Below are 24,819 nucleotides of genomic sequence, written 5' to 3'. Positions count from 1 at the left end.
GCCCCTCCAGCAGCCAAATCAACATGGGAGTCAGGGCCTGCATCAAGGCAACCTGAGAGCTCTGAGGGGGAAAAGGGAGTGGAGCTGGCAGAGAGACAGACAGAGGCAGAGCCTGGGCCATCTGTCAGCCCTCAAATGGAGTCTGCAGCCCCCATGTCTGGAGGTGGCTGATGAGGAACAGGAGGAACAGCTGGGTCCAGTGCCTGATGCGCGGATGCACAGAAGGCAGAGGAGAAGAGAGCAGTGGAAATCCATGGGCTGATTCTTGGGAAGAGCCACCGCTGCTAGCGAAGCCCTACCTTAGCTCTGGGGATAAAAGTCAGGGGGCGGAGATGAATAGCAGACAGCTATTCATCTCCCTGCCGGATAGACTTGTTAGCCTGTGGTGAGAGAGAAGCTTTTTGTTGGTGCTCCTAATAAAGGAATCCTTGATTTAACTTCAGAGGGTTTGTCATGTTTGGGGAGCTGGGTCAGAACAGTACCTAGTACTGCAGGAGATAACCAGGCTGAGCCCATGGACGGGGTGTGTGTGTGTGTGTCAAATGCATCATCAGTCTCAAGTCTCTTTGCACCCACAAGAGATCAAAGTCCATCCCACCTTAAATTCCATTGACCCTTATCTACTGCCAACTTGCTTTGACTATTAGAAGATCAGATTTTTGTAGAGATAGAATCCAATAAACCTGTATTCATTTGAACCGCCTTGGCTCCAGGTTTCCTGTGCTTGACAATCCTTCCTTAATCTACCCTCAGGTTAAACTTCCAGTCCACTGCTCACAAACATTGCTTATCCTCTAAACTCTTTTGAATCCTCCTTAAATTGGTACCCATGACTGGATGAGAGGACTTGAACTACAGTCTGACCCAATACTATTAAGTCTGGACCAGGGATGGGCTGCTGGGGGTTCACAGGGGTCCGGGAGAGCCCCTAGCTAAGATTCTGTGCAGTTTGGAAAACCCCCAAATCCCACTCCTGGTTGGCCCCACCCATCACACCCCACCCTGCCCCACTCAGGAGTCCCCACGTGGCCTGATTTGGATGCAGGTAAGTGCAAGGCGCACACGGAGGCTTGGGGAAGGTAAAAAAAATGGGCTCCCGGAAGTTTGGTAAGGCCATAAATGGGCCAGTTTCCAGCTTCCAGAGCACCTCCGGAGCCTGGGGAGGGCACAAACACCCCCCCCCCGCCGCCACCATGGTGCAGGAGGCCAACAACCGGGCAGAGAACCCATAGCTAAAATTTTTGAAGCCCACCCCTGGTCTGGACTATGGAGGGAATTAAAGACAAATCACAAACTCTTTTACGACCCTATAATCCCTTAATTTGGAGTAGAGTCGAGGCGACTGGATGGAGCTGAGCATTTACTGACCGGATGCCCTTCCTGATGTCGCGTGTAGTTCACAAATCCCATTAAGAAAAAAAACAAAAAACAGTCACCAATATGATACCACAGAATTATATTTATGTTTTTTTTCTTCACATTGCAACATCCATGTTGTTCATTTTGTGACACAGTATCTCTAATAATTCTGAATATATATTTACTATAATACATTATACCAAGAGGCACTTCCAGTAATTCTGGCAAAAAAGGAGCTTCATTAATAGTGTCTAACTTACAAAACAGTAAAAATAAATAATATTTATCTAAAAGATTTCTCCTGTTTCTCTGCCTGTACAGAATCTATTTTGTACAAAACATTTATCAGCCATTAACTAAAAATCACCTAACAAATACTCGTGAAGGGAATATATTAAGTATTGCTACATGTCTTAAGTGCAAGATATCCGTGAAAAGAAAAGCCAACAGAGATTTCAGTCAGTTTGTGAAAGATCATTACCTTAAAAAATTACAAGGCCTTGTTTTTGAAGTTTTTGTTTTAAAGAAGTTTGGTTACAACAATATTGGCAATATATAAATATAAATAATGCAGGTAGTATTATGTGAAAAGAAGACCATGTTTAAAAAATGGACATCTACAAATACTAAATGCAGGAGGTACAGTTCTACAGTACAACAATGATTGGCAATTCCACTTACTTGGGAGGTATGAAAATGTCACGACTGAACCCTTTTTCTAAAGCCCCATTTGAATTTAGTGGGACACTGAAGGAGCAAGCAGTGTTATTATGAAAGCACAGATACTACCGTATTTGCCGGCGTATAAGGCGACCCGGCGTATAAGGCGACCCCCACCACCACCGGAAACGCCTCCAGAAATCCCGGGGCTGCAGCGGCAGGGCAGAGTGCCAGGGGCCGTGGGAAGAGCAGTAAGGCTGCAGCCTCGGGCGGAGCGAGGCGGCGGGATGAAGCGGAGCGGCGCAGGGGATCCAGGAAGCCAGAGGCGCCGCGCTGCGTCCAACAAGCATCCGAAAGCCGGCAGTGGATATACCGGCGTATAAGACGACCCCCCACTTGGAGGCATGTTTTTGGGGCAAAAGTGCGTCTTATACGCCGGCAAATACGGTACTTCTTTCAGCAACTTCTTCAATGCCAGCATTTCTTTCCAATTTGAAATTTAAAAAACAACAACAAAGAAACTTGAAGAACCACTCAGGTAAAGAATGGGTCCTTCTAAATTGCTCTTTCTCCACCACCTTCCAACTTTCCTTTGCTTTGGCTCTTCACAGAATGTTGGGAGTCAACATTGGCTGCCCAACAACTTTCAAGACCTCTTCTTTCTATCTATCTGGATATTCTAGTTCAGAAGGTCAATTCCTTACTAAGATCATGGCTATCAGGGCAGGCCATGGTGGTAGGACGACACCACTAGTTCAACACTAGTTGAAATATCACCTCTTGAAAAATTAATGGACCTTGGAAACATTCAGGTCTGGCCTGAGCACCTTCACCTGTCTCCCCCTTTTTTTCCCCTTATGAAGAAAAGAGTACTTCATGGTATTGCTTTTGAGGAAACCTTCAACTCTACTGTGAAACCCACAACTCTACTAAGAGACCTTGACAGGGCAGACAAACCAACAATGACTGAAAGACTCAAAACCTGCAACGGGTCCCCCCAGCAACAGCCACTATGACTTGTTGAATGCTCAGATTGAACAGAAGACCCAAATACAACTATGTGCTGAAGGTGCACCTCTCAAGTTAGGAATCAACACTATTTGGTCTCAAGGGAAACAAGAGTGAATTGGCTTTAATTCCTATGATGGTCAAATACACACACATTTTTTTCAAGGATTGCTGGGGATAATCATTCTTAATTTTGGTGCAAATAAGATAGATGGGTGGGTGGATGATGTATCCTAATTTCATGGACATTAGGCATCCCCTGTGCATGGGATATTGCAAGAATCAGAGATGTAAATGTTACATTTCTTCGTTCGTTGAGTGCAAGCACCTTTTGCTCGTGCGTGAAGCTGTGGAGCTGTGCATCTCCCACTCAGACCGCCCCAGAGCTGGGCTGCCAATCTGGAAAGATTGGGGACCGCTGCTCTAACAAATGTACTTAGATCAGTTTCATATCTGCTAGAAATCCCTAGAAAAAATCAGAACTGGAGAAGAACAGCAGATAAGCAATCCTCTTTAGATGTGGGTTAGTACAATTGAACAGGAAAAAGATTGACATGAAGACACAAGCACTCAACATCCAGCAAGTACTTCTGTTTCCAATGTAGAACACATTTATAGACAATTTACTCTGGTTTGTCCTCTGAGAAGGAGAGCTTACATAATAAGTTACTAGAATGTGAGAATGTAACGTGCACTTGAACAGTGGTATCTGCAAGATATTGTTAAAATAAAAAAATAAGATGGTGGCTCTGATGGTGTAATCAAAGTTTCTAAACCCCACCCCTTTTTCTCTTTTGCGTCATATGTACAACACACCCACATAAAAACAGGCAAAGCATTGATTGCATTGTTGTAGCTGCCAATGTTGACTTTTTGGCCGTACTATGTGGATAACCCTATGGAAGGACCATGAGGGGACAAATCTGAGATGTTTGCTCAAAACATTATACATGAAGATTTGCTACCCGCCATATAACCTTCTCAGGAAGGGAGTGTTTTAACTATTTGCAAAATTTCAAAGACATTTGCTGAGTTATGGGAAAAGCGTGAGAGGCTGAACTACTTACTAACCAATTCTAATGTGCATTTCCCCCCCTCAGTTGGAACTGGCTTAATATAAGTGAATGGAAGGAAAGGATGTTGCTGGTTTCAAACATGGCTTCCCAGACTGGATGGCACCAAAACACCTAATCTTCTTTTTTTTAAAAAAAATTGAATGGAAGTGAAAGATTCCTCAGAAGCTTAAGGCATCAGTTTCACATCTTAAGAAACCCTAAATTTCCCTCTCAATCTAGCCTTAGCCTCATCTATGTGAACTCTGGTTCAGTGTGGATTGTCAGAACCCAGCCGCTGTGATTCACAAAACACACATTATGGCTCCAGGCAAATTGTAAACATGGCAAATCATGGCTTATTCAACAATCTTCCATCATATTATAGCTTAGGGCAAAATGTGAACCGAGTTTCTACATTCCCAATACATTCAGCAACAATCTGAACAATCCGTGTAGGGATGGCCAAACTGGGCCACTTTTGAGACTTGTAGACTGTAACGTGGCTGGCTGGGGAATTCTGGGAGTTGAAGTCCACAGGTCTCAAAGTTGCCAAAGTTGGCCACCCCTGGTGTAGATTGTGAATCTAGGACAGGACTGTCAAACTTGCAGCCTGCGGGCTGGATGCATGACGCGCTGGCCATGCCCACACCCAGTTTAGCGAAGGGGGGAAAAGTTGCGATACGTCATGTGATGACGACGTGAGGACATGAGTTTGACACCCCTGATCTAGGAGATTCCAGAAAATCAGCTTGGGGGAAAAAGCAATGAGGCGAAATAAACTCATTCTGAAGTATTAGTAAGATAGAGAAATGGGTTGGCTCAATAACCAATCAAATGGAAACGGGACAATCATTTCAGAAATATTCTTGAGGGCACACTTGGTTACAGACTGATCTCCTGCTACATGTACTATCATACTACTGCAAACTCTGTGAGGAACAGTTAGGCTCTGCTGCTAAATTGCAGCACTTTTGTTACACTCAAAGGGTCCCTGAAGGCTGATGCTAAATAATCCCACCAATCAGAAAACAATTTCTCCAAATCTTCTCAATCATGCAGGACTTCATTTGTCAAATTCAAAAACAGTTATGTTTTATATGGGGGCTGGGGAAAATCTGGTTTTTTTCATTTTAATTATCTTTACAAATACAACCCAACTTCCCTTGACTATCAACAGTGTCTGTATTTACATGTAGGCTAATAAAAATTAGTTGTGAGCAAAGAAGTAACCATTAAAAATGGAAAACTGATCATCTAATGAAGTCCTAAGCCTGCTGGTGAATTTTTCCCACCTATTGGGATCTTGCTTGTATAGCTGCCAAGACATACAATCAAGGTGGACAAACTTTGATATCAAAGTTTCTTTTGCAGTTCTGTCTCATCCATCCGAACTGCATTTCAAAACAAGGAATGAGATTGTATTTACTTTTAAAAATAAAATTGAACACTACCCAGGCGGAGGACATAAAGAGTATGGGAGAAATAGGCAAGTCATATTGTGTTTGTTTCCCTTTTCTTTACATTCTGGCATTCATACCTATAGACCTCCAAAGGGGACATTTGAAAGATCTTCTGAAATGGTACTTGTCAGATCACTGGGTTTTCCCTTAATATAGCTACATGAGAACATCAACGCAGAATTTAGTCTACTTATGATGCGGCCAATGAATATGAAATGCAGGATGCACCTTTCTTGAAAACCAACAGCATAATGGATTTCTGCCTTATTGGTAGAAGGATAACGCTAAGGTTTCTTTTTCTTGTTTTATGTAGTTGCTTTCCAATCTCCCTTGGGCCAGAAACCAATTCCATCTGTTTAGGCCAGGAGTTCCCAACATTGGCAACTTTAAGACCTATGGACTTCAACTCCCAGAATTCCCCAGCCAGCAAAGGGAGTTCTGGGAGTTGAAGTTCACAGGTCCTAAAGCTGCCAATATTGGGAACTCCTGGCCTAGATCCCTCGCTTCCAAACTGCTGTCCTAAAGAACCACGACGCTCTTTGGAAATTTCTTGCGGCTGTAGAAGGGACAGATAAATGATAAGTGACATTTCCTTAGCTAAAATATTAAGATGGATCACGGCATCTACAAAATGGCCTCTGCATCAAGGAGGAAAATGCAGGATGGCAGTCATCCTTAATGTTGTGGTGACCTTCCAGAAGAGTGACTTCCAGAATCCTCAGCAATGGCCTGGCTGCCTGAAAAATTCTAGAAGCTGAAGACCTCCCTTCTAGAAGGGGCATGTGACTTTGTGTAGGACTGCAGCGAGTCCTAGGAAGTGTTTCACATACATACATTGTCTCTGCTCGACATCACATGCAATCAGCTTGTGACAATCAAATTGATGAAGAGTGGATCCCTTGAAGTAAGAGTGGAGTCCCCTCAGACCGAGGTCAGTAGGCACCAGGTTCGCAGCCCATACACAATGCACCCCAGAAGAAACGGTTACCCGGCATTTCATTCACGGTCCGTCTTTAAAGTCTGATGCTCTTAAAAACACATGAAAGGATAACGATGCTTACAAAAGATGGTAAGGGTGAGAGGGATCCTAAGACGTCTCTCCAAAGTCTATCTCAGTTCAAAAAACGGGAAATTCCTTCAGACACCATAGAAAATTGCCACCACCACCAGCAGATGAACAGGTGATGCTTGCTTGAAACTTGCTCACCCAAAGTAGGGGAAAGGGAGGTGGCACAGACAGTTGTGCAATATACAGGTAGGAGTTGCATGTTGCACAGGGACATGCCTTTTCGGAAAAACAATCAAGAGCCACCAAACAACGACAGAGGCGCCTTGCTCCAGAAATGGGAAGTCTTGTTGTGGGCTCATCTGTCTGGATTTGACTGAATTGTGTGGAAGAACGAGCAAGAGGTCCGAGGCAGAATTCTCCAGGCTGAGAAAGAGAGAGCAAGTTCTTTGCAATGGAGGTGCATAATCTTCGGTGGTGACGTGCCCAGGGTGTCACAGCCTGTCTCCAAAGCAGAATACCCTTCCCTTTGCTCCATGAATTGCGGTGCTCCGGTTTTGTGTGTGCGTGTGAAGTCCCGCAGGCGCATCTAGGCTGCCAGTTGGGATCAACCATTAATTTACACAATCGGTTATTCCACTTTGACAAAAGTGGACCCATCAAAAATCAAGGGCAGTACGGCCTTCTCCATTTCACGGAGTATTGTCTTATTTTCAAACCCTTCCCTTTTCTTTCTTTTTTTTTAATAATATCACAGGCAGCATTGTATCATCATCTTTTTTAAAAAGAACAAATAAACAAATATGCAGCTTATAAACCCAGGCTAATATTTTATGTATATATATATGTGTATGTATGTGTATGTGTTTATGTGTATGTGTGTGTGTGTGTGTGTGTGTGTGTGTGTATATATTCTTAAGTTTTCGCGGGTACTTACATGTATGGTATTTGGCTTTGTTCGGGTATTTTCCCACGTCATTATAGTTGTGCTTTTAAAGTTGTAGCAACGTTTCAGCAGAATCTCATCTGCCATCATCAGGCTTCTGTATTGTGTTCGTCTGTGAGGATACAGAATACAGAAGCCTGATGATGGCAGATGAGATTCTGCCAAAACATTGCTACAACTTTAAAAGCACAACTATAATGACATGGGAAAATACCCGAACAAAGCCGAATACCATATATATATTTATATAATTTATATAATTATAAATTTATATAATTTATATAATTATGTATATATAATTCTCCAATGTATTTTAAAGTTTGTAAAAATGGCCGTTTCAACTGTGAAAGCAATGTACCTCATGGGAAGAAAGGCAAGAAGGAAGGAAGGAAGGAAAACTTAAACAGCTGTAGGTGAATTACCCCATATTTCTACAGTGTTGTGTCTAAACATTGTGCTGGCTTGTATGCAAGATGTCCTTGCACCAAATACTGTACAAAATTCCTGTCACTGTCATTGGTTTGTTTCTGAAGCTGTTTTGTCTTCTTCCTCTTTGGCCTTTCCTTTCTCCTCTTCCTCCTCTTTAATAGCCTCTATTTGTTCAGAGGACGGGTGCAATGCTGTTCTTGGCTCCCCACTTTGCTTGTCCTTTGCAGCTCTCCTCTCTTCCTCTTCAATGACCTTCTTCCACATCTGATGGTTCTGCAGCAAGTGCTGGGTTATCTGGCAGTAGACTTTCCTCCTTTTCTTTCCTGCCAAAGGCAATAAGCAAACATAAAGCCTCATTCACATTGGGAGAAAAGTCTACTAAAACTGGCTTACTTCTACATAAACGTGCAAAGAATAGGCAGGGCCCAACTGCAATAAAGCAAGTAAGGACCATGTGTAGGACTTAGAATAGTTTTCTCTGTTGGGAACAGTTTGATGGAGGGATATTGCTGAAAAGTTGTTGCCAATTTTGAATACAATTCAGCAAAATTGTCAGGCCCCAAGAAACCAACAATGACATGTGGAGTTACTTCTGAGTAGGCTCTTTATTGTTTCTCACCTACAGACAGAATCTTGCCAGACTAAAGCAATTCTCTACATAATTACAGATATACTCTGGATTGCTAGGGAGGGACTGTCTTAACCCTCTTCCTACCTACCAGACTATCCAAGCTCTGCTGCCTCTTTGCCCTCTGTGAAACAGACCCTCCCTCCTGGGACTCCAGTCTACCTTCCACCACAAAATGAATTGTGAAAAAAAGCCCAGCAGCAATTTGTATGTCTGGCATGAAACAACCAGTTTCAATGGATACACATCTTTCCCGTTCCTGTATCTAACTTTTGGGTGATGAGGTCATGACATGTTTTTATTGTCCCATGTTTGACCTTGCTTTGCCCTCAATGCCCAGCCTATTAATCTCTTGCCAATCTTACCAACTGACCAATACTTATCAGTCAAATACAATAACATGGAACTAAGGAGTTGAGGAAACAAATGCAAGGATCATCTAGTCTGAGGGTGTCAAACTTGATTTCACTGAGGACCTCATCAGGGTTATATTTGACCTTGGGGGGGGCGGGGTTGGTGTGACCAAAGTGGGCATGGCCAGCTCGACGTCACTCGTGTTGGGGATGCCTGTGGTGGCCTGAGTGTTCAGCCAGCAAAAACGGGTTCCCAAACTTTGTTTTCGGCCTCCTGCAACGCTCTGCCAGTCAAAATGGAGCTTGGGAGGGCCGCACGCAGCGGGCTGGTCCTTTGCTGTTTCTAGGTCCGCCATGCGGGCCAGATCTAAGCACCCTGCGGGCTAGATCCTGCCCGTGGGCCTTGAGTTTGACACCCCTGATCTAGTCCAACCCCTGCAAAGGAAACCAATTAAATGAATTAAGTTAACCAGAAACTAAAGTTTCAGCTGATTAAGCTACGACTTCAAAAGGTTTACATTCTGGCGCTGTGAATATGCCAGGCCCTTTCTAGATCAGGAGGACCCCTTCGGATTGAACTGCATAGAAACTGCTTCTGCTTGGTGAAAGGGTTTTTCATGCTTTCGTCTAAGATTCTGTAAAACACTTGGATTCTACCGCTCCCCAGATCTGCATTCCTGTCTTTACTAACTTGCATGATGAACTTTTTTCCCCCCAGAAGTTTGAATAAAAGGAAACAAAACCGTTAGGGAGGAAGTATTACCGAGGAATGTTTTGTGTCAAAGAAATGTGTGCTTAGATTAGCACTTTGGAAGCCCAACTCTTGAGTCCTTCAAGTTTTTCAACTTCGAACAAAGAGCTTTTCACTGTGGGACAGCCCAAATCCAGTTCAATCCTTCCTTAGAAAAAACTTTCCATTCCCTGTAGGAAGCCTCCAGGTTTAATCAGAAGGAACTTCAATTCTGAACCAGCCTTCCATAATAAAACATACCCTCTCTGGTTTCCTGGGAGATATCCCCTCCCATACTTTGCAGGGCTTCAGAGAGGCCAGAAGGGCGTTAATCACATCCTACATTTTGTTGGCAATGATGTTAGGAGTGGCTAATGGACAAGGGAGAAGGGGCAAACCAAGAACATGTTGGCTTGATAACATCAACTCTGATATCATGTTGAACATCCATCAGTTGAAAGCTGTGCTTGACAAAATAGCATAGAGACCATTTGCCTATAATGTTACCCAAAATTGGACATGACTGAATTTAACCATTCACATTTAACCATTCACAATTGTGCAGTATACATTGAGGACCTGTATACTGCATGAGTCAAAAAGAGGGCTGTGAAAATATCTCCAGACCTCTCACATCCTAGACATAAATTGTTTCAACTTCTATCCTCAAAATGATGCTATAGGGCAGGGGTCTCCAAACTTGGCAACTTTAAGACTTGTGGACTTCAACTTCCAGAATGCCTCAGCCAGCTGGCTGAAGAATTCTGGGAGCTGAAGTCCACAAGTCTTAAAGTTGCCAAGGTTGGAGACCCTTGCTATAGGACACTGCACACCAGAACAACTAGACACAAGCAGTTTTTTTCCTGAATGCCATCACTCTGCTAAACAACTAATTCCCACAATACAGTCAAATTATTTACTAAGACTGTATTACTATTACTCTTCTCATCCTTCCTAGTACCTGTCTCTTCCCACTTATGACTATAAGGGTGTTGCTTGTATCCTTACAATTTATATTGTTTTATTTGTTTCCTAGTATGATTTGATTGCTTATTAGTAACCTATGACTATCACTAAGTGTTGTATCTTATGATTCTTGAGGAATGTATTTTATTTTTTATGTACACTGAGAGCATATGCACCAAAGACAAATTCCTTGTGTGTCCAATCACACGTGGCCAATAAAGAATTCTATTCTAACAAAACATTTTGCTGGATATCATTTCACACATACTCATTGTGAGTTACTGTAACGCCATTTGTTGCCTTTGGTTCATATCATGTGATGAGAGATTCTGGAAATGCAAAGACCTTGAAAAATGGACATGTGCTACGTGTCCTATCTCCCAGGAAGAATATTCCGTTTTCTTATTATTTCTTGGGGGTGTTTGCAGACATGTTTTCTACTGTGACTTGCTAGAGCTGTCCTTTGGTGAGTAATACTTTACCCATCCAAGGTCACCTGAATCTGTAATTCTAAATAGGTTTGTGATTGTCGTCTTTAACGTAGACAGATTGAAGTGCCTGGGCGGAGAAACCAAGGAAGTACATTACACACAACTCGCTATTTCTTACCTCAAAGCTTGATCTTGGGAAGACTGAATTTGAACCACGTAGATATTTTTGCCCCAACAATTCAGATTTTTTTAAAGTATAATTTTGAATGAATGAATGCTGCTTTGACTTGTGTGTCACTCAATCAAAGTTACAGAACACGCAGAAAGACTGAGTAAGTACATGTGTCGAAATGGGACTGGGTATTGTTGGAAGTCACCCATCATTATTACTTATTTCATAAATTGTGATGTTATGTTAGCCAGGATACTAGTGTGTGATCAAAGTAGTGGTTTGGCTCCCTAGGAGTTTAATTTGTTTGGTTCATGCTCGTGTCCTATCCAGAGTAGGGGGAAGATTAACTCCACACTCAGCAAGGAAGCTGCCTAGAGTCACTTCAAAGCTAGATTGGGCAGCAAATATATAAATTGCTGGAGTTTTCAATTGTTTGCTACCAAAAGTCTTTTGTAATAACTTATATGACACTCAGAGCAGAGCAGCATCTAGAGATGTAGTTGCCCATTTGTGGTTTACAATTTGATATCGTGTCTTAGATCAGACAATGCGGATAATTATAAGAACAACCCCAAACCCCACATAACATACTTCCAAGAAATCCAGATGAGGGGTCTTCGGTGCTCTCTGAGCTTGGATGTTTTCTTGCAGACGTTTCATTACCCAACTAGGTAACATCATCAGTGCTATGGTAGTAGATTAGCACTGAGGATGTTGCCAGGTTGCTTTACATCGATTATCTTGTTGGTTTCCTTGCCACAAACCATAAATTTGACTCAGAGTAACTTTTTGCGAAATGAGAGGTGGTATTCAGCAGGTTCTGACCAGTTCTGGGGAAACCGGTAGCGGAAATTTTGAGTAGTGCAGAGAACTGGCAAAAACCATCTCTGATTGGCCCCGCCCCCATCTATTTTCTGCCTCCTGAGTCCCAGCTGATTGGCTGGGTCTTCTTTGGTTGCCCTGCACAGGAGAATGGAGCTGGAAAGCAGGTTAGTAGGGTGGGGAAGGAATGGGGATTTTGCAATAACCTTCCCCAGGAGTGGGGAAGGGAATGGGGATTTTACAGTGTCCTTCCCCTGCCACGCCCACCAAGCCACGCCCACTAAGCCATGCCACACTCACCAAGACATGCCCACAGAATCAGTAGTAAAAAAAAAATTGAATCCCACCAGTGGTGGGCTTGCAGCATTTTTATTGGGAAACCAGCAGTCCAGAGGCAAATGAAATGAAATGAAATGAAATGAAAACCTAGGACAAACGTACTTGCTTCATGGCTGTCACAGGAGTCCATGTCTAGGGAATCCTCTTCGTGTTCATCTGTATCTCCTGACTCATCGTTGTCTTCAATCCATTTACCTGGCATCAGTCCTGCTGAGTCATAGGAGTTACACAGGGGTCCCACAATGTGAGTGATGAAGGATTCTTGGAGTTTTGCTAACTGCGGAGCAGAGCGGTCCATGAAAGGGCTGATGGGGAGACCTAAGCTGGCTTCTTCATCACCCTTGGGAAACAGGAGGCACTGTATTAATCCAAGGCAATTGGGCTGATTTCCAGTTCCCTGATGGGGCTAAGCCACCCTTTCTCAACCCTCAGACGTGTTATGTTGGATAGTCCCAGATTTCCAAAATTCAGGACTGCTTGGGTGGGAATTCTTGGGGGTTGGAATCCCAGAAGGCCTGGCAGGAGCCAGATTGAGAAAGATTATTGTTAAGAGTGGTTAGAGTGCAGTACTGCAAACTACTTTGGCAGCCGGCTGCCTACAATTTGGCAGTTCGAATCCCACCAGGCTCCAGGTTGACTCAGCCTTCCATCCTTCCGAGGTGGGTAAAATGAGGACCCGGATTGTTGGGGGGCAATAGGCTGACTCTGTAAACCACTTAGAAAGGGCTGTAAAGCACTATAAAGCGGTATATAAGTCTAAGTGCTATTGCTATATGCATGGTAAAGTAAACTGCTACAAGACCAAGCATCTGTATTCAAATGACATATTAAAACTCCATTAGTTTTAACCTTAGGGGTACTTTTATGTCTGTGTTTTAGTACGTTCTGCAAACTTTTTAAGACAGCTTATGGTTCAATATGTTACATGGATCCAGGAAGCAGATTGTTCCAGGAATTGGGCTATGTGTGATAATCTGAACACAGATGTTTTGTTTTTTTCCATCTCATTGTCCAGTGTATAGTTCAAAGTATTGTATGAACACTGAAAATGGGTTACTTCAAGAACTAGTTTAGAAGGGTTGTGTGAACAACTGGCTCTCTTGTGTAACCTTAAATATCTCTTAAAAATGGAACTGTAAACCATTGGAAGGTTGTTCAGGGAACTACTTTTGATTACAAGGAAAGAAACCAGCCTAAAAAAGAAAAGAGACATTAACCAGAGCAACAAATCCATTATATGATCAAGGTACATAATGGATGAGGTTTTTTTTAAAAGACATCTAAGTCATGCTTAGATGTGGGTTTTGTTTTGGGTGGGTTTTGTTTTGGGGTTGTTCTTTTTTTTTTTTTTTTTGCATTTTAAAGTTTTGAAACACGGAAGTAAAACATTTGATTATTTAGAAGAATGGATTATGAGGAACTGGTTTACTATGGTTTATGGAAATAATTTGCCTTTGTTATTGTGAATTGCCCAAAGCAAAGTCCCTGCCATTCTCAAAACTTAGAAAATAAACTAAAGACTAAAATGATAGGCATTATTCATAAGGTAGTTAAAAAAAAAGTTGTTCACAGCAATTGTATCTTCTCACCTGTTCATAAAATTCATTCACAATGCCGTCTGTCCACTTTAGATGTAAATCTTTGTATTTGGCTGGACCATTGATATCGGCCAGTTTGATGCACATCTGACAAACCAATAATCGGTCGTTCTCGTTTGTCCAATCAATGCCTGCATCGTCATTCACCTGGCAGGTAACGTATTACTTTGTTGTGACAAAACATATAATGCAATTCCAAAGGTGAACATGATGTATATTGCACAAGAACCCTTTCCTGTGTAGGGATTATTATTTGGGTGTATTATGCATTTCCTTGGTGTACCACTATACTGCTTTATTACTACCATCTTTTTCTTTTTAAACTTCTCTATCTAGCTTCTAGCCCTAGCAATTTCTGGTCTTCCTCCCATACATGTACTAATCAGATCTGATTCTGCTTTGGTTCTGTTGTGGGTGCTCCATCACTGGAGATTTTTAAAAAGAGACTGGGCAGCTATTTGTCCAAAATAGGGCCGAATCAGCATTGTAGTTATCCTCTGAGGGCCAGGTGGCTGGGAGGGAGTGCGGGGGGAGACGGGCCCATTTTTGGCTGGCAGAGTGCTGCTGGAAGATAGGGAACCTAAAAATGGGCCACGGGGGGCGGGCACATGTGCCCCATTTTGGCCACCAGAGGCATAGCGGGCTGGTCCTTTGATATTTCCAGGCCGACCCTACATGCCAGATTTAAGCACCCCGGCCCATGGGCCTTGAATTTGACATCCCTGGTATAGGGTCTCTTGCTTCAGCAGGAGGTTGGACTAGATGACTTCTAAAGTCACTTCCAATTCTGTTATTCTCTCATTGTGTTATCTGAATCACGCTTCTTCAGATTCTTTATGGAATACGATAGTCTTGCACTTGATAACATTATTCTTTTATCTGTAATCTTCTTGGTTGCAGCTCCTTTCTGATAAAACTTGGAAGGAAGGAAGAACACTTTATCTACCGGGGAATCTGCTGGAGAAAGGCTAACTTCAAGGAAGCCCTAACATCTGCCCACCACAGTAATTTGGATTTGACTGACTTTCTCATTCTTATTCTTCCCTCCACTATGTAACTTTTCCTTCTATGTCCCAAAGCTGCTTTTTCAAGAAGCAACTGGACTTCCTTTGTTTTTCCTTGAAGATGTTTCGCTTCTCATCCAACAAGCTTCTTCAGAACTGAGAACTGAAAAAGCTTCTTGGATGAGAAGACAAAAAAAAAAACCCACAAAAACACATACTATTACCCCCTTAGTTGTATACTGGCAAATATATCTCAGCAATCATAACTTTCCCCATTGCGAAACAGACCTAAATTTTATAAACTTCTACATCTATTTGCAATCCAATTTGATCTGTTGTTTTACTAGTTAAGTGATTCTGGAGCTCACTCAAGTGGGTGGTTTTTTAATTTAAAAACAAACAAACAAATATGTCTATGGAGATTCTCAGTCATCCAGGTCACAATTGTCTCAAAAGTGCTTTTTCAAAAGGCAACTGGACTCTTTTCAAGAAAAAACAGTCCAGTTGCCTTTTGAAAAAACACTTTTGGGAAAAACAAGCAAACAAACAAACAAATAGCATATCCTTCCTTTCTTTTAGGCTAAACATACCAAATCATTTTAGCTGTTCTTCGTAAGATTTAGTTTTTAAGCTGCTAACCCTCTTTGTTACTCTTCTCCACACTCTTTCTTTACTAGTGTGAGTAGCTTGGTTCCAGATTACTATTCTTGCAACATTGCATGATTAAGCCCTTCCATTTATTCCATGTTTATCCCTTTGATGATTTTCTAGGCTCTTATATAAAGAACCTTAATAAGACACAGGGATCATGTTTACCTTGGCATTGAATTTAGCTACAAAATCAAAGTGCTTCTTCAGATCAGTGGCCAAAATGGCCTCGATGACAAGGAAGCGGAAATGCTTGAACTCCACATGATCAAGATGGATTAAAAAATTATATTCTGGCCTGGACATGAAAAGATTCCATGCAGCCGCCGCATGATGGTTCTCCAGAACAGAACGGTCATTATATAGAACAGCCTATATACAAAGAGAGATGGAGAGAATGTTTATTTCCAGAAGTTCTGAGAGATGGCAGGTCTGCTGAAACCTAAATAAATGATATGCATTCCCAAAATTAACCATATTTGCATGAAAGGGAATTTGCTTTAAAACTTATTTTAAAAAAAAACCAGAACAGAATGTTGTCCAAACTCTCAAGAGTGAACAATAGTCATTGTGTACTTATTTAATGATGAGGCCAATGTTGTGCATGTGAATATCCTGTCTTTTACTGAACAATCATGTCCCTAGAGATCTGAAAATCTCTGGCTTCCCACATTGCTATTAAATCCCAAAGGAGAGCATCAGATTTTGTTCTAGAATTTTAAATGCTTTATATGTCGTATAAATAATTAAGTTGTATAACTAGTAGAATGTTTGGTATATGAATATCTAAACCAGGGATGTCCAACCTTGGCATTTTGAAGACCTGTGGACCTCAACTCCCAGCGTTCCATGCTGGCTGGGGAATTCTAGGAGATGAAATACACAAGTCTTAAAAGTTGCCAAGGTTGGACACCGCTGATCTAAGCAAACATACGCATAGCCTCCTCCCACCGTGCAACTGTGGAGGGAACCTGCCTCTAAAAAATGGTTAGAGCATTTATTTCCTCTAGAGAAATCACCACTCAATTTCTCTGTCCACAAAATAGGCAAAGGATCTAGTCCCAGGAAAAGCAGCAGATGGTTTTACTAAGCTCATGGAGAGTTACGTAGAGGTAGTCCATACTTTACTAATGTAATTGTCATGTGATCCTGCCACTTAGTTCCAGCTGCCAATATTAAGTGAATTCCACATGGTTATTAAAGCAAGGATGTGGTAACCATTTGAGACCTCCTACCAGCTTCCGACTGTCTTTGTTTGTTGGAAACCAGCAGTGAAGTTTGCAAATGGCAATCACATGGCCGCAGTATGCTGTGATGTCATAATTGTGGGCCAAATTGCAACCATTTGACCTCAGGGACAGCCTCAACTATGAGGACTGGTCAGGTCTCACCCATTCAGCACCATTGTAACTACAAATACTTGCCGAGTAAGTAGTCGTTAAGCAAGGACTACTGAATATGATCCGTGAACTCCATCAAATTTTCCAAATTACTAATTACATATAACAGCTTTAGTTGTTCCACACACCTGATGAAGAGAGCGGCTCACAAAACCTTATGCTCTAGGTTTCTCCAAATTTGGCAATATTAAGAGTTGTAGACTTCAACTCCCAGAATACCCCATCCAAACATGGCAACTTAAAGAGTTGTGGACTTCAACTCCCAGAATTCCCTATACAAACTTGGCAACTTTAAGAATTGTGGACTTCAATTCTGGGAGCTGAAGTCCAGCAACTCTTAAAGTTGCCAAGTTTGGAGACCACTGCCCTAGAATAAAATCTGGTAGCCTGAAAAAAGCGCTATAAGGTTCTTTCTTATTCTTAGCTGTATAAGCAAGGTGTTCCTGCAATCCCAGCCCATTTACCTGAGGAGCGCTTGTTGCCACCAAGAAGGCATTGGTTCTCCCTGGGTGATCATAGTCATGCATGGCAGCCGCTACATAGAGGGCCATCAATTCAAGGGATGGAATGTTGCCCGCCAAGCACCCGTAGTTGTCATCTGTTGGCGTGTACGTTTTTGACAATACGTATCCCAAGTGGCTGTGAGGGATCCCACTATCTGAATCTGGGCAGGAAATCAGATTATTCAGAGACTGTTTCTTACAGAGGCAATATTTCTTTGGGCTCACTAGCCTGGCTCAATCAAACATACCATTTTACAAGGGTCTACTGCAGGGGTGTCAAACTGGCGGCCCGCGGGCTGGATGCGTCATACACAGGTCAGAGGTGGGTATTCAGCAGGTTCTGTCCAGTTCTGGAGAACCGGTAGCGGAAATTTTGAGTAGTTCGGAGAACCAGCAAATACCACCTCTGACTGGGCCCGCCCCCATCTATTCTCTGCCTCCGGAGTCCCAGCTGATTTTGTTGCCCTGCACAGGAGAACAGAGCTGGAAAGCAGGTTAGTGGGGAGGGAATGGGATTTTGCAGTATCCTTGCCCTGCTATGCCCACCATGACACACCAAGCCCACCAAGCCATGCCCACAGAACCGGTTGTAAAAATAATTGAATCCCACCACTGGCACAGGCCACACTCCCAGGTCTGCAAAGGCAAAAAACCCCATCGTGATACATCATGTGATGCGATCAAGTTTGACACCCGTGGTTAAGTAAGTCATCTCTAGAATTATAACTAAATGAGTCCTTCTATCACCATCACCAAAGAGACATAGCTGTGCAAACAACTGAATGCATCTACAATTTGACTTACTTAATATATATGATTCTCAGCTGCAAGCATCTAGGAAGCTGGACAGCAATGATTTATATGAATTGATCTTAACTTGTGGAGTGCCTACCAATTTCTGATAGCTCCAACCAACGTGGTCCATGCACAGACTGCTGGGAATCATCCTCTGCAATATTACAAGGACCCATGTGTGTCCAAGACCTCCTACAGAACCTAATTTAGAGGTTCTAGTGGCTTGAGGTCAACAGCGTGAGCTTTCTGCAGCAAATTATGGACCGTGTTCCAAACATAGAACCCACAACTGGGGATTAGGAGTGAAATGGGCGCCTTTAAAATAGCTGTATCTGTTTCAAAAGGTGTGTTTGGTAGACTGTCTGCTTGGTCAAATTCTGAAGATACAGCCACTACAGAAGCATTACAGTTCTGACATTCACCTGAACTGCAATCGTGTGATCACGCTTTGGGTGTTGGACAATATGGCCACATTTATGGACGTTTGCAGTGTCCCACAGTGACATGATTGCATCTGATGGTTTTCCAGCCTTCTGGTTTTTAGCAAAACTGCACCCATAGTGAATAATGGGTTCACACTTAGGACAGCGGGCTTTGACATTTACAACTGCCACCAAAAAAATAAATAAATCATAAATCATGGTTTTTTCACAACCATCATAGCATATGACCATAATGAGCAGGCTGCATTATGGTTGTCTATTGAGGACTATCTGTAACAGGGATATCAAACTCCATTTCATTGAGAGCTACATCAGAGTTGTGTTTGACCTTGGGAGGGTGGGGGGGCGGTATGGCCAGGCTGGGCGTGGCCATCTTGACATCACTTGTGTTGGGGGTGCCTGTGATGGCCCAAGCGCTATGCCAGAGAAAATGGGCTCCTGAGCTCCGTTTTTGGCTACAACAGCCTCCTGCAAGCCTCTGCCAGAGAAAATGGAGCTTGGGAGGCTGCACAGAGGCATTGCAGGCTGCTCTTTCACTGTTTCCAGGGTGGCCCTGTGGGCCAGTTCTAAGCACCTCCCCTCCGGGCCGGATTCAGCCCACGAACCCTGGCATCCCTGATCTGTAACAACACAGCACAAAAAAAATGCAGTTCATGGCAGCCAGACCTTTTCATAACATTACCTGAATCACTTGCTGATCCATGGTCATTAATCATAGTTGGGAGGCCAGGGATGGGCTGGGACGAAAGGTACCAGACAGCATGGAGGACATCAGTAGCATGAATTCTGTTATGATCTGTTAAGAGAGACAGGTTTGTTGTATTTGAGGATGGATGGGGGGGAGGTAACAGCACCATCTACTGGCCACAGGTGAGAATGTTGATTTATTCCCGGTTTCCACCTTTAAGAATCAGTCAAATGATATTCACTGCAATATTAAAATTCCTCTATGGCATTCTAACATTAAAGTTTAAATAAAAGGTACTTTAAAAAAAAATCACAGCTATCATCTGCTACCAGACTTTTAAGACGATAGAGGAAAACTTTCTTATTCAGAAAGTCTTCACTGATGAATTACAGAAATGCCCCTGGATTATTTAAAAATGTGATTGAACTAAACATTGTATAGATTTTGTTTTAATAATAGCCAAGGGTTTTATTTTTAAAAAACCTGCTTGGAAGTAATCTGCTATGGGCAGTGAAGGCAAATAAGTGTGTGCTATGATTAAAAAAATAAGAGAAATGAAAAATAAAAGAATCAGGCAATAGCAAAGAATATACTATTGAACTTACAAGGTATCTCCCGATATCCACATTCTAAGGCATGGAAATAGTTCATAAACTCTTGTATAGGGATTTTAAAAGTTTCAAAGAGACCCATATCCTCAAATAGCCTATAGGATACCTGGAAAATAAAGAAAAGGAACCATCATTCTTAGAACTAGGGGTTGGCTATCTTTGACAGGTAAATCTAGATCTTCAGATTATTATCATAATCATTTAACGACCCCATAATCCCTTGCGGGGTGGAGTCTGGACAACTGGATGGAGCTAGCAGAGTGTTTTACTGGCCGGATGCCCTTCCTGTCACCAATGCAGAGTTTTGTTCAGCACATATATTCTCAGTGTGCCCAGAGAGAGAAACATCTACCTCTACCTAGGATTGAACTCACAGCCTCCTGATTGTGAGGCGAGAGCTTCACCTGTAGGCCGCTGCACCACTCCTAGGTCTTCAGACTATCTCCAAGCTTAAATTGGCTGTAGGAGATGACCAGACTGAGTCGGAGGGAGGCATCAAGTGTATCATCAGTCTTGAGTCCCTTCATACCAACAAGAAATCAAAGTCCAGCCCATCTTGAATTCCGTTGACTCTTATCTACTGTCAATTTTCTTTAACCGTTAGTAGCTCAGTAGTTAGTAGTTCAGATTCTTGCAGAGAGTGTTAGCATGCAATAAACCTGTAGTCATTTAAACTCCCTTGCCTCCCGGTTTCTTCCGTCTGACACAAGGCTTTGCTCCATTTAGGAACAGTATTTGCTCTGCCTTCTATCTATAAAAGTTCTGGTGGACACCTTGTTCAATTCAGGGAAGACAAACAATTTATGGTTGCAATTTATATATGGGAAGTCCATACTTTGATTTACAACCATTTGTTTGGCAAGTGTTCAAAGTTTCAATAGCCCTGAAAAAGTGACTCATGAGGAGTCCTCACCCTTACATCACAGCATCCATTCAATATCACATATTCAAAATTTGGGAGCTTGGCAACCGGCATGGTTGAAATGTCCTGGAATAATGTCATCGTCATTTGTGACCTTCCCAGATTTTTCCGACAAGAAAAATCAATGGAGGAAGCTGGATTCACTTAATGACTGCATAGTTCACTTAAGAAAGGCAGGGATTCTCTTAGCCACCATGGCAAAATTGGACGCGACTCACTTAACAACTGCCTTGTTTGGCAACAAAAATTCCGGGGCCCAATTGTAGCTGTTAAGTTGAGGGACACCCCACCTCCCCTATACAGAATATACCACTTTGGGTTCTAGGCCTGTCCCTCCCAATGGAATGAATAAAAGATGGTTTAACGGCCATTAGCACAGATAAGTTTAACAGATTTAAATTTATTCCTATAAATTTAATTTATTCTTATAAATTTGACCTGGGGTGCTCACATTGCAGCACTGGTCAAAAGGGCCCAGCAGAGGTTATACTACCTGAGACTTCTCAGAAAACAACAACTGAATGAAAAACTGCTGGTGACCTTCTATCGCTGCATCAGAGAGTATCTTAACTTATTGCACACCTGTGTATGGTTTGCCAATTGCACAGGGGCAGATAGGAAAGCTCTCCAGAGGGTTAATATCATTGCCCAGAGGATCCTTGGTTGCCCTCTCCCCTCTTTGGAAGAGCTTTATAGCTCCCGCTGCCTTAACAAGGTTCAAAACATTCTCAAAGATCCATCTTATCCTGGGAACCCTTTTTTTTGAACTATTACCATCTGGCAGACAGTACAGGATAATAAAAACAAGGACAAATAGCTTCTATCCCAGGGCAGTAGCTCTTTTGAATTCTGCTGTATAGTGCCGTGTTGGTGTGGTGTTGCGTGTTTTCAGTTCAATGCGTGTAGTGTGAAGGATGTGTTATTTTCACGCTCATGATGTGCCCTGAAGATGGTGTTTGATTTCGTTGTACAAAGTGCAAGCTGCAATGACAATAAACTAAGCTAAACTAAACGATTTAAAACAGATTGAGCAGATAAAAATGGTTTCACAGCCTTTGCTATAGCTGGCTAGAGATACACTGTACAGATAGATAGTCCTCGACTTACAACAGTTTAATTAGTGACCATTCAAAGGTACAGTGGCTCTGAAAAAAAGTGACCTAGGACAGTTTTTCACACTTATGACTACTGCAGCATCTCCAAAGTCATGTGATTGATATTTAGATGCTTGACAACTGACTCACATTTATGACAGTTGCAATGTCCTGGAGTCATGGGATCCTTTTTTGCAACCTTCGGAAGCCCCATTCGCTTAACAACCACATTGCTTCACTTAAGAAATGTGGCAAGAAAAGCCATGAAATGGAGGCAGATTTGCTTAACAAATTTCTCACTTAACAATAAAAATTTTGGGCCCAATGGTGGTCGTAAGTTGAGGACTACCTGTACGAAACCTTATATCTGGGCTTCATTTTGGAACAATATACAGTAACGCACAAACTTAGTTTTGTGGTTTGTAAAAACGGGCTTGATAACAGGATGGACAACTTGGGACTGCAAGTAGCCCACAAATCTTAAACCAACTCGTCTCTCTTGAGAGGTCCAGAATCTTATTCATTTATATCCCTCTTTTATTATTTTTACTGAATAACTGAAGGCAGCGAACATACCCAACACATCTTCCTCCTCCTATCTTCCCCATCACAACAGCAACAAACCCTGTGGGGAGGGTTGTGTTGTGTTGTGGTTTGTCGATTGCCAGCGAAGGTGGCAGTTGAGTCAGAGGAGACAGAGGGAGTGCCTGGGTTACCATTGGAGCTGGCAGAAGGCTCTGAGGAGCATGAGGCCTCAGAGCCAGATGCAGAGCAGGGCCCATCTACTTATGGCTCAGGCGGAGAGACAGCTGTTTTTGGGCCCCTGAGCTGAACGAGGAACATCTGGGCCCTGTCCCATATGAGCGTATGTGCAGAGAAGTGCGGAGAGGAGAGCAATGCAGGATTGAGGGCTGTTAGGGATAATTACTGGATGGATTGATGACTGCGTTCTTGTAGGAGTGTTGATATTTCTCAACGGAGAGAAGATAAAGACTGATTTATTGTAAGTGTACTGACATTGGCTATTCAACACGGACTTTGCAAATAGAGTATCCCCGACAAGACTTGACTGAAATTGATATATGACTAATGGACCGTTTATTTGACTATGCTATAATTCTTAAATGGAATAAACTATATTCTTGATAGCACAAGCGTATCTGTATTTTACTGCGTGTTAACTAGAAAACTTATCTCACACATTTACCTGTCTTCCTATCTGACTTCGCTGCACATTCTGTTTAGTTTGTTTTCCTTAACACCCATTGGGGAATCCAGGCTTAACAAGGGCCAGCTATCCAGGAAAAGAAGGAGACACGTTAACAAGCCGCTCCCTGGCTAGGATATAAGGAGGAGAGGTGTGGGAGGCATGGTTGTCAGAGACAACCATTCATGCTCCAGAAGAGTTCTCTGACCCAGGTTGGTCAGGACTTTCCGTATTGGGATTGAAGTGCTAATTGAGACTCCTTGGGGACAACTCAAGAGACTGTTAGTCTTATGAATCACCTATGGATGTGTGACCTGGAGCTTTGTCATGCTGTGAATTCCTGCCTTTCTAATAAAAGGGTGTTTGTTTGTTTTTCTTCACAAGTAGGCTGTTGAGTGGGGTTCGTGAAGGCTGGGTCAGAACAGGCTGGGTCAGTGTGACTGGCTCAAGTTCATCCAGCTGGCTTTCGTGGCTAAGGCAGGACTTGAGCTCACGGTCTCTTACTTTCTTGCCCGGTGCCTTAACCACTAGACCAAACTGCCTCTCTCTCTCTCACACACACATACATACATACTCACAGGAGGATCTTGCAGCTTGTACCTTCCTACCCGAGATCTCATCTGGAATATAAACACACCCACCAGGTGTGATGATCGTGCAATTTTTGAACTGTTATTGGTTTTAATAAGACATCAGCTCCAGCACAGCAAATATTGCTGATGGACTGCAGTTGACGCCCAAGATCTGATTTCTTGATTAAGGTTGTTGGCTTCCTCCGAGTCAAACCAATTTCCTAGGGACCTAAGCCAAACAAATCACTCTCCGCTCATTACCAAGTTCTTATCTGCAGCCGCCACCTCTGTGAATTTCATTCCAGCAGTTTTTCCTAGAATCTGGAAACCCGCTGGCCGAGAAGCTGCTATTTTTTTTTCTTGTTTTACAAGAAGGTGCAGTGAAATTTAACTTTATTTTTAAATGGAAGTCTGGCTTTAATCTTTCTAGTGGCAGCCTTCCACTCTATCCCTTCTTTTTTTTCAGCAAAATGTGTTATATCCCTCCAGGGGCATTATTAGTCTAACAGTAAGTGAAAATTAAGACATTATCTAAGCACACAGCTTGCCATCAAGCAGAACTAAGGTTTACTCTTCCTACTCACCATTTTTTTTGCATGAAAAAAGAAACCTCTTTTTACACATTTGCCTGTGCTAGAGCCAAAGGTTTCCCTAGTAGTGCGTGGGCTATTTTCTTTTTCAAAACCGATTCGAAACCACCATTTTAGAAGAAGTCTGGTAGCGCCTTTTCCGACTAACGTATTTTAGTTGGAATTTTTTTAGCACCTTTGAATAAAATGTGTCAGTTAGAAAAGGTGCTATCACATTCCTCATTTCTGCTAGCATAACTAACAAGTCTCTTCTTCTCCAGTGTTAATAACTGCTAAAGCTTTCTTTACAAAATATATTTTGTTTCTCAAAATCCTTCTTAAAAGGCCTGGATCTAATTCTTGGTGTTTGGGCAATGCTTGTTTCCTAACCTGGCATACAG

The 24,819-nt window shown here is 42.5% G+C and overlaps 1 protein-coding gene and 1 long non-coding RNA gene across 4 annotated transcripts in view; one reads left to right on the top strand and one right to left on the bottom strand.

Moving 5' to 3' along the window:
- Positions 1-1,446: 1,446 nt before the first annotated feature.
- On the top strand, positions 1,447-7,199 carry LOC148130247 (uncharacterized). Its single transcript, XR_015750165.1, has 2 exons — positions 1,447-2,121; positions 2,442-7,199. It is a non-coding gene; the product is annotated as an uncharacterized LOC148130247 (long non-coding RNA).
- The window catches only part of PDE3A (phosphodiesterase 3A), a 272,636-nt gene continuing 251,628 nt past the window's right edge, over positions 3,812-24,819 (bottom strand). For all 3 annotated transcript variants that reach the window (XM_087968745.1, XM_087968744.1, XM_087968746.1), the window contains 7 exons: positions 20,049-20,160; positions 19,438-19,551; positions 17,479-17,678; positions 15,783-15,986; positions 13,954-14,109; positions 12,467-12,704; positions 3,812-8,246 (listed from right to left, as the gene is read on the bottom strand). In XM_087968745.1, coding sequence (XP_087824871.1) covers positions 8,008-8,246; positions 12,467-12,704; positions 13,954-14,109; positions 15,783-15,986; positions 17,479-17,678; positions 19,438-19,551; positions 20,049-20,160 — 1,263 coding nt within the window. In that variant the 3' untranslated portion in view covers positions 3,812-8,007. The remainder of the gene's footprint in view (positions 8,247-12,466; positions 12,705-13,953; positions 14,110-15,782; positions 15,987-17,478; positions 17,679-19,437; positions 19,552-20,048; positions 20,161-24,819) is intronic.

The sequence above is a fragment of the Notechis scutatus genome, chromosome 6 (genome assembly GCF_049901735.1).
Source record: "Notechis scutatus isolate UNSWTSFEM ecotype Mainland chromosome 6, rNotScu1.2, whole genome shotgun sequence".
Taxonomy (NCBI): domain Eukaryota; kingdom Metazoa; phylum Chordata; class Lepidosauria; order Squamata; family Elapidae; genus Notechis; species Notechis scutatus.
Note: the sequence above shows the minus strand (reverse complement) of the source record. Positions and strands in the feature narration are given on the sequence as shown.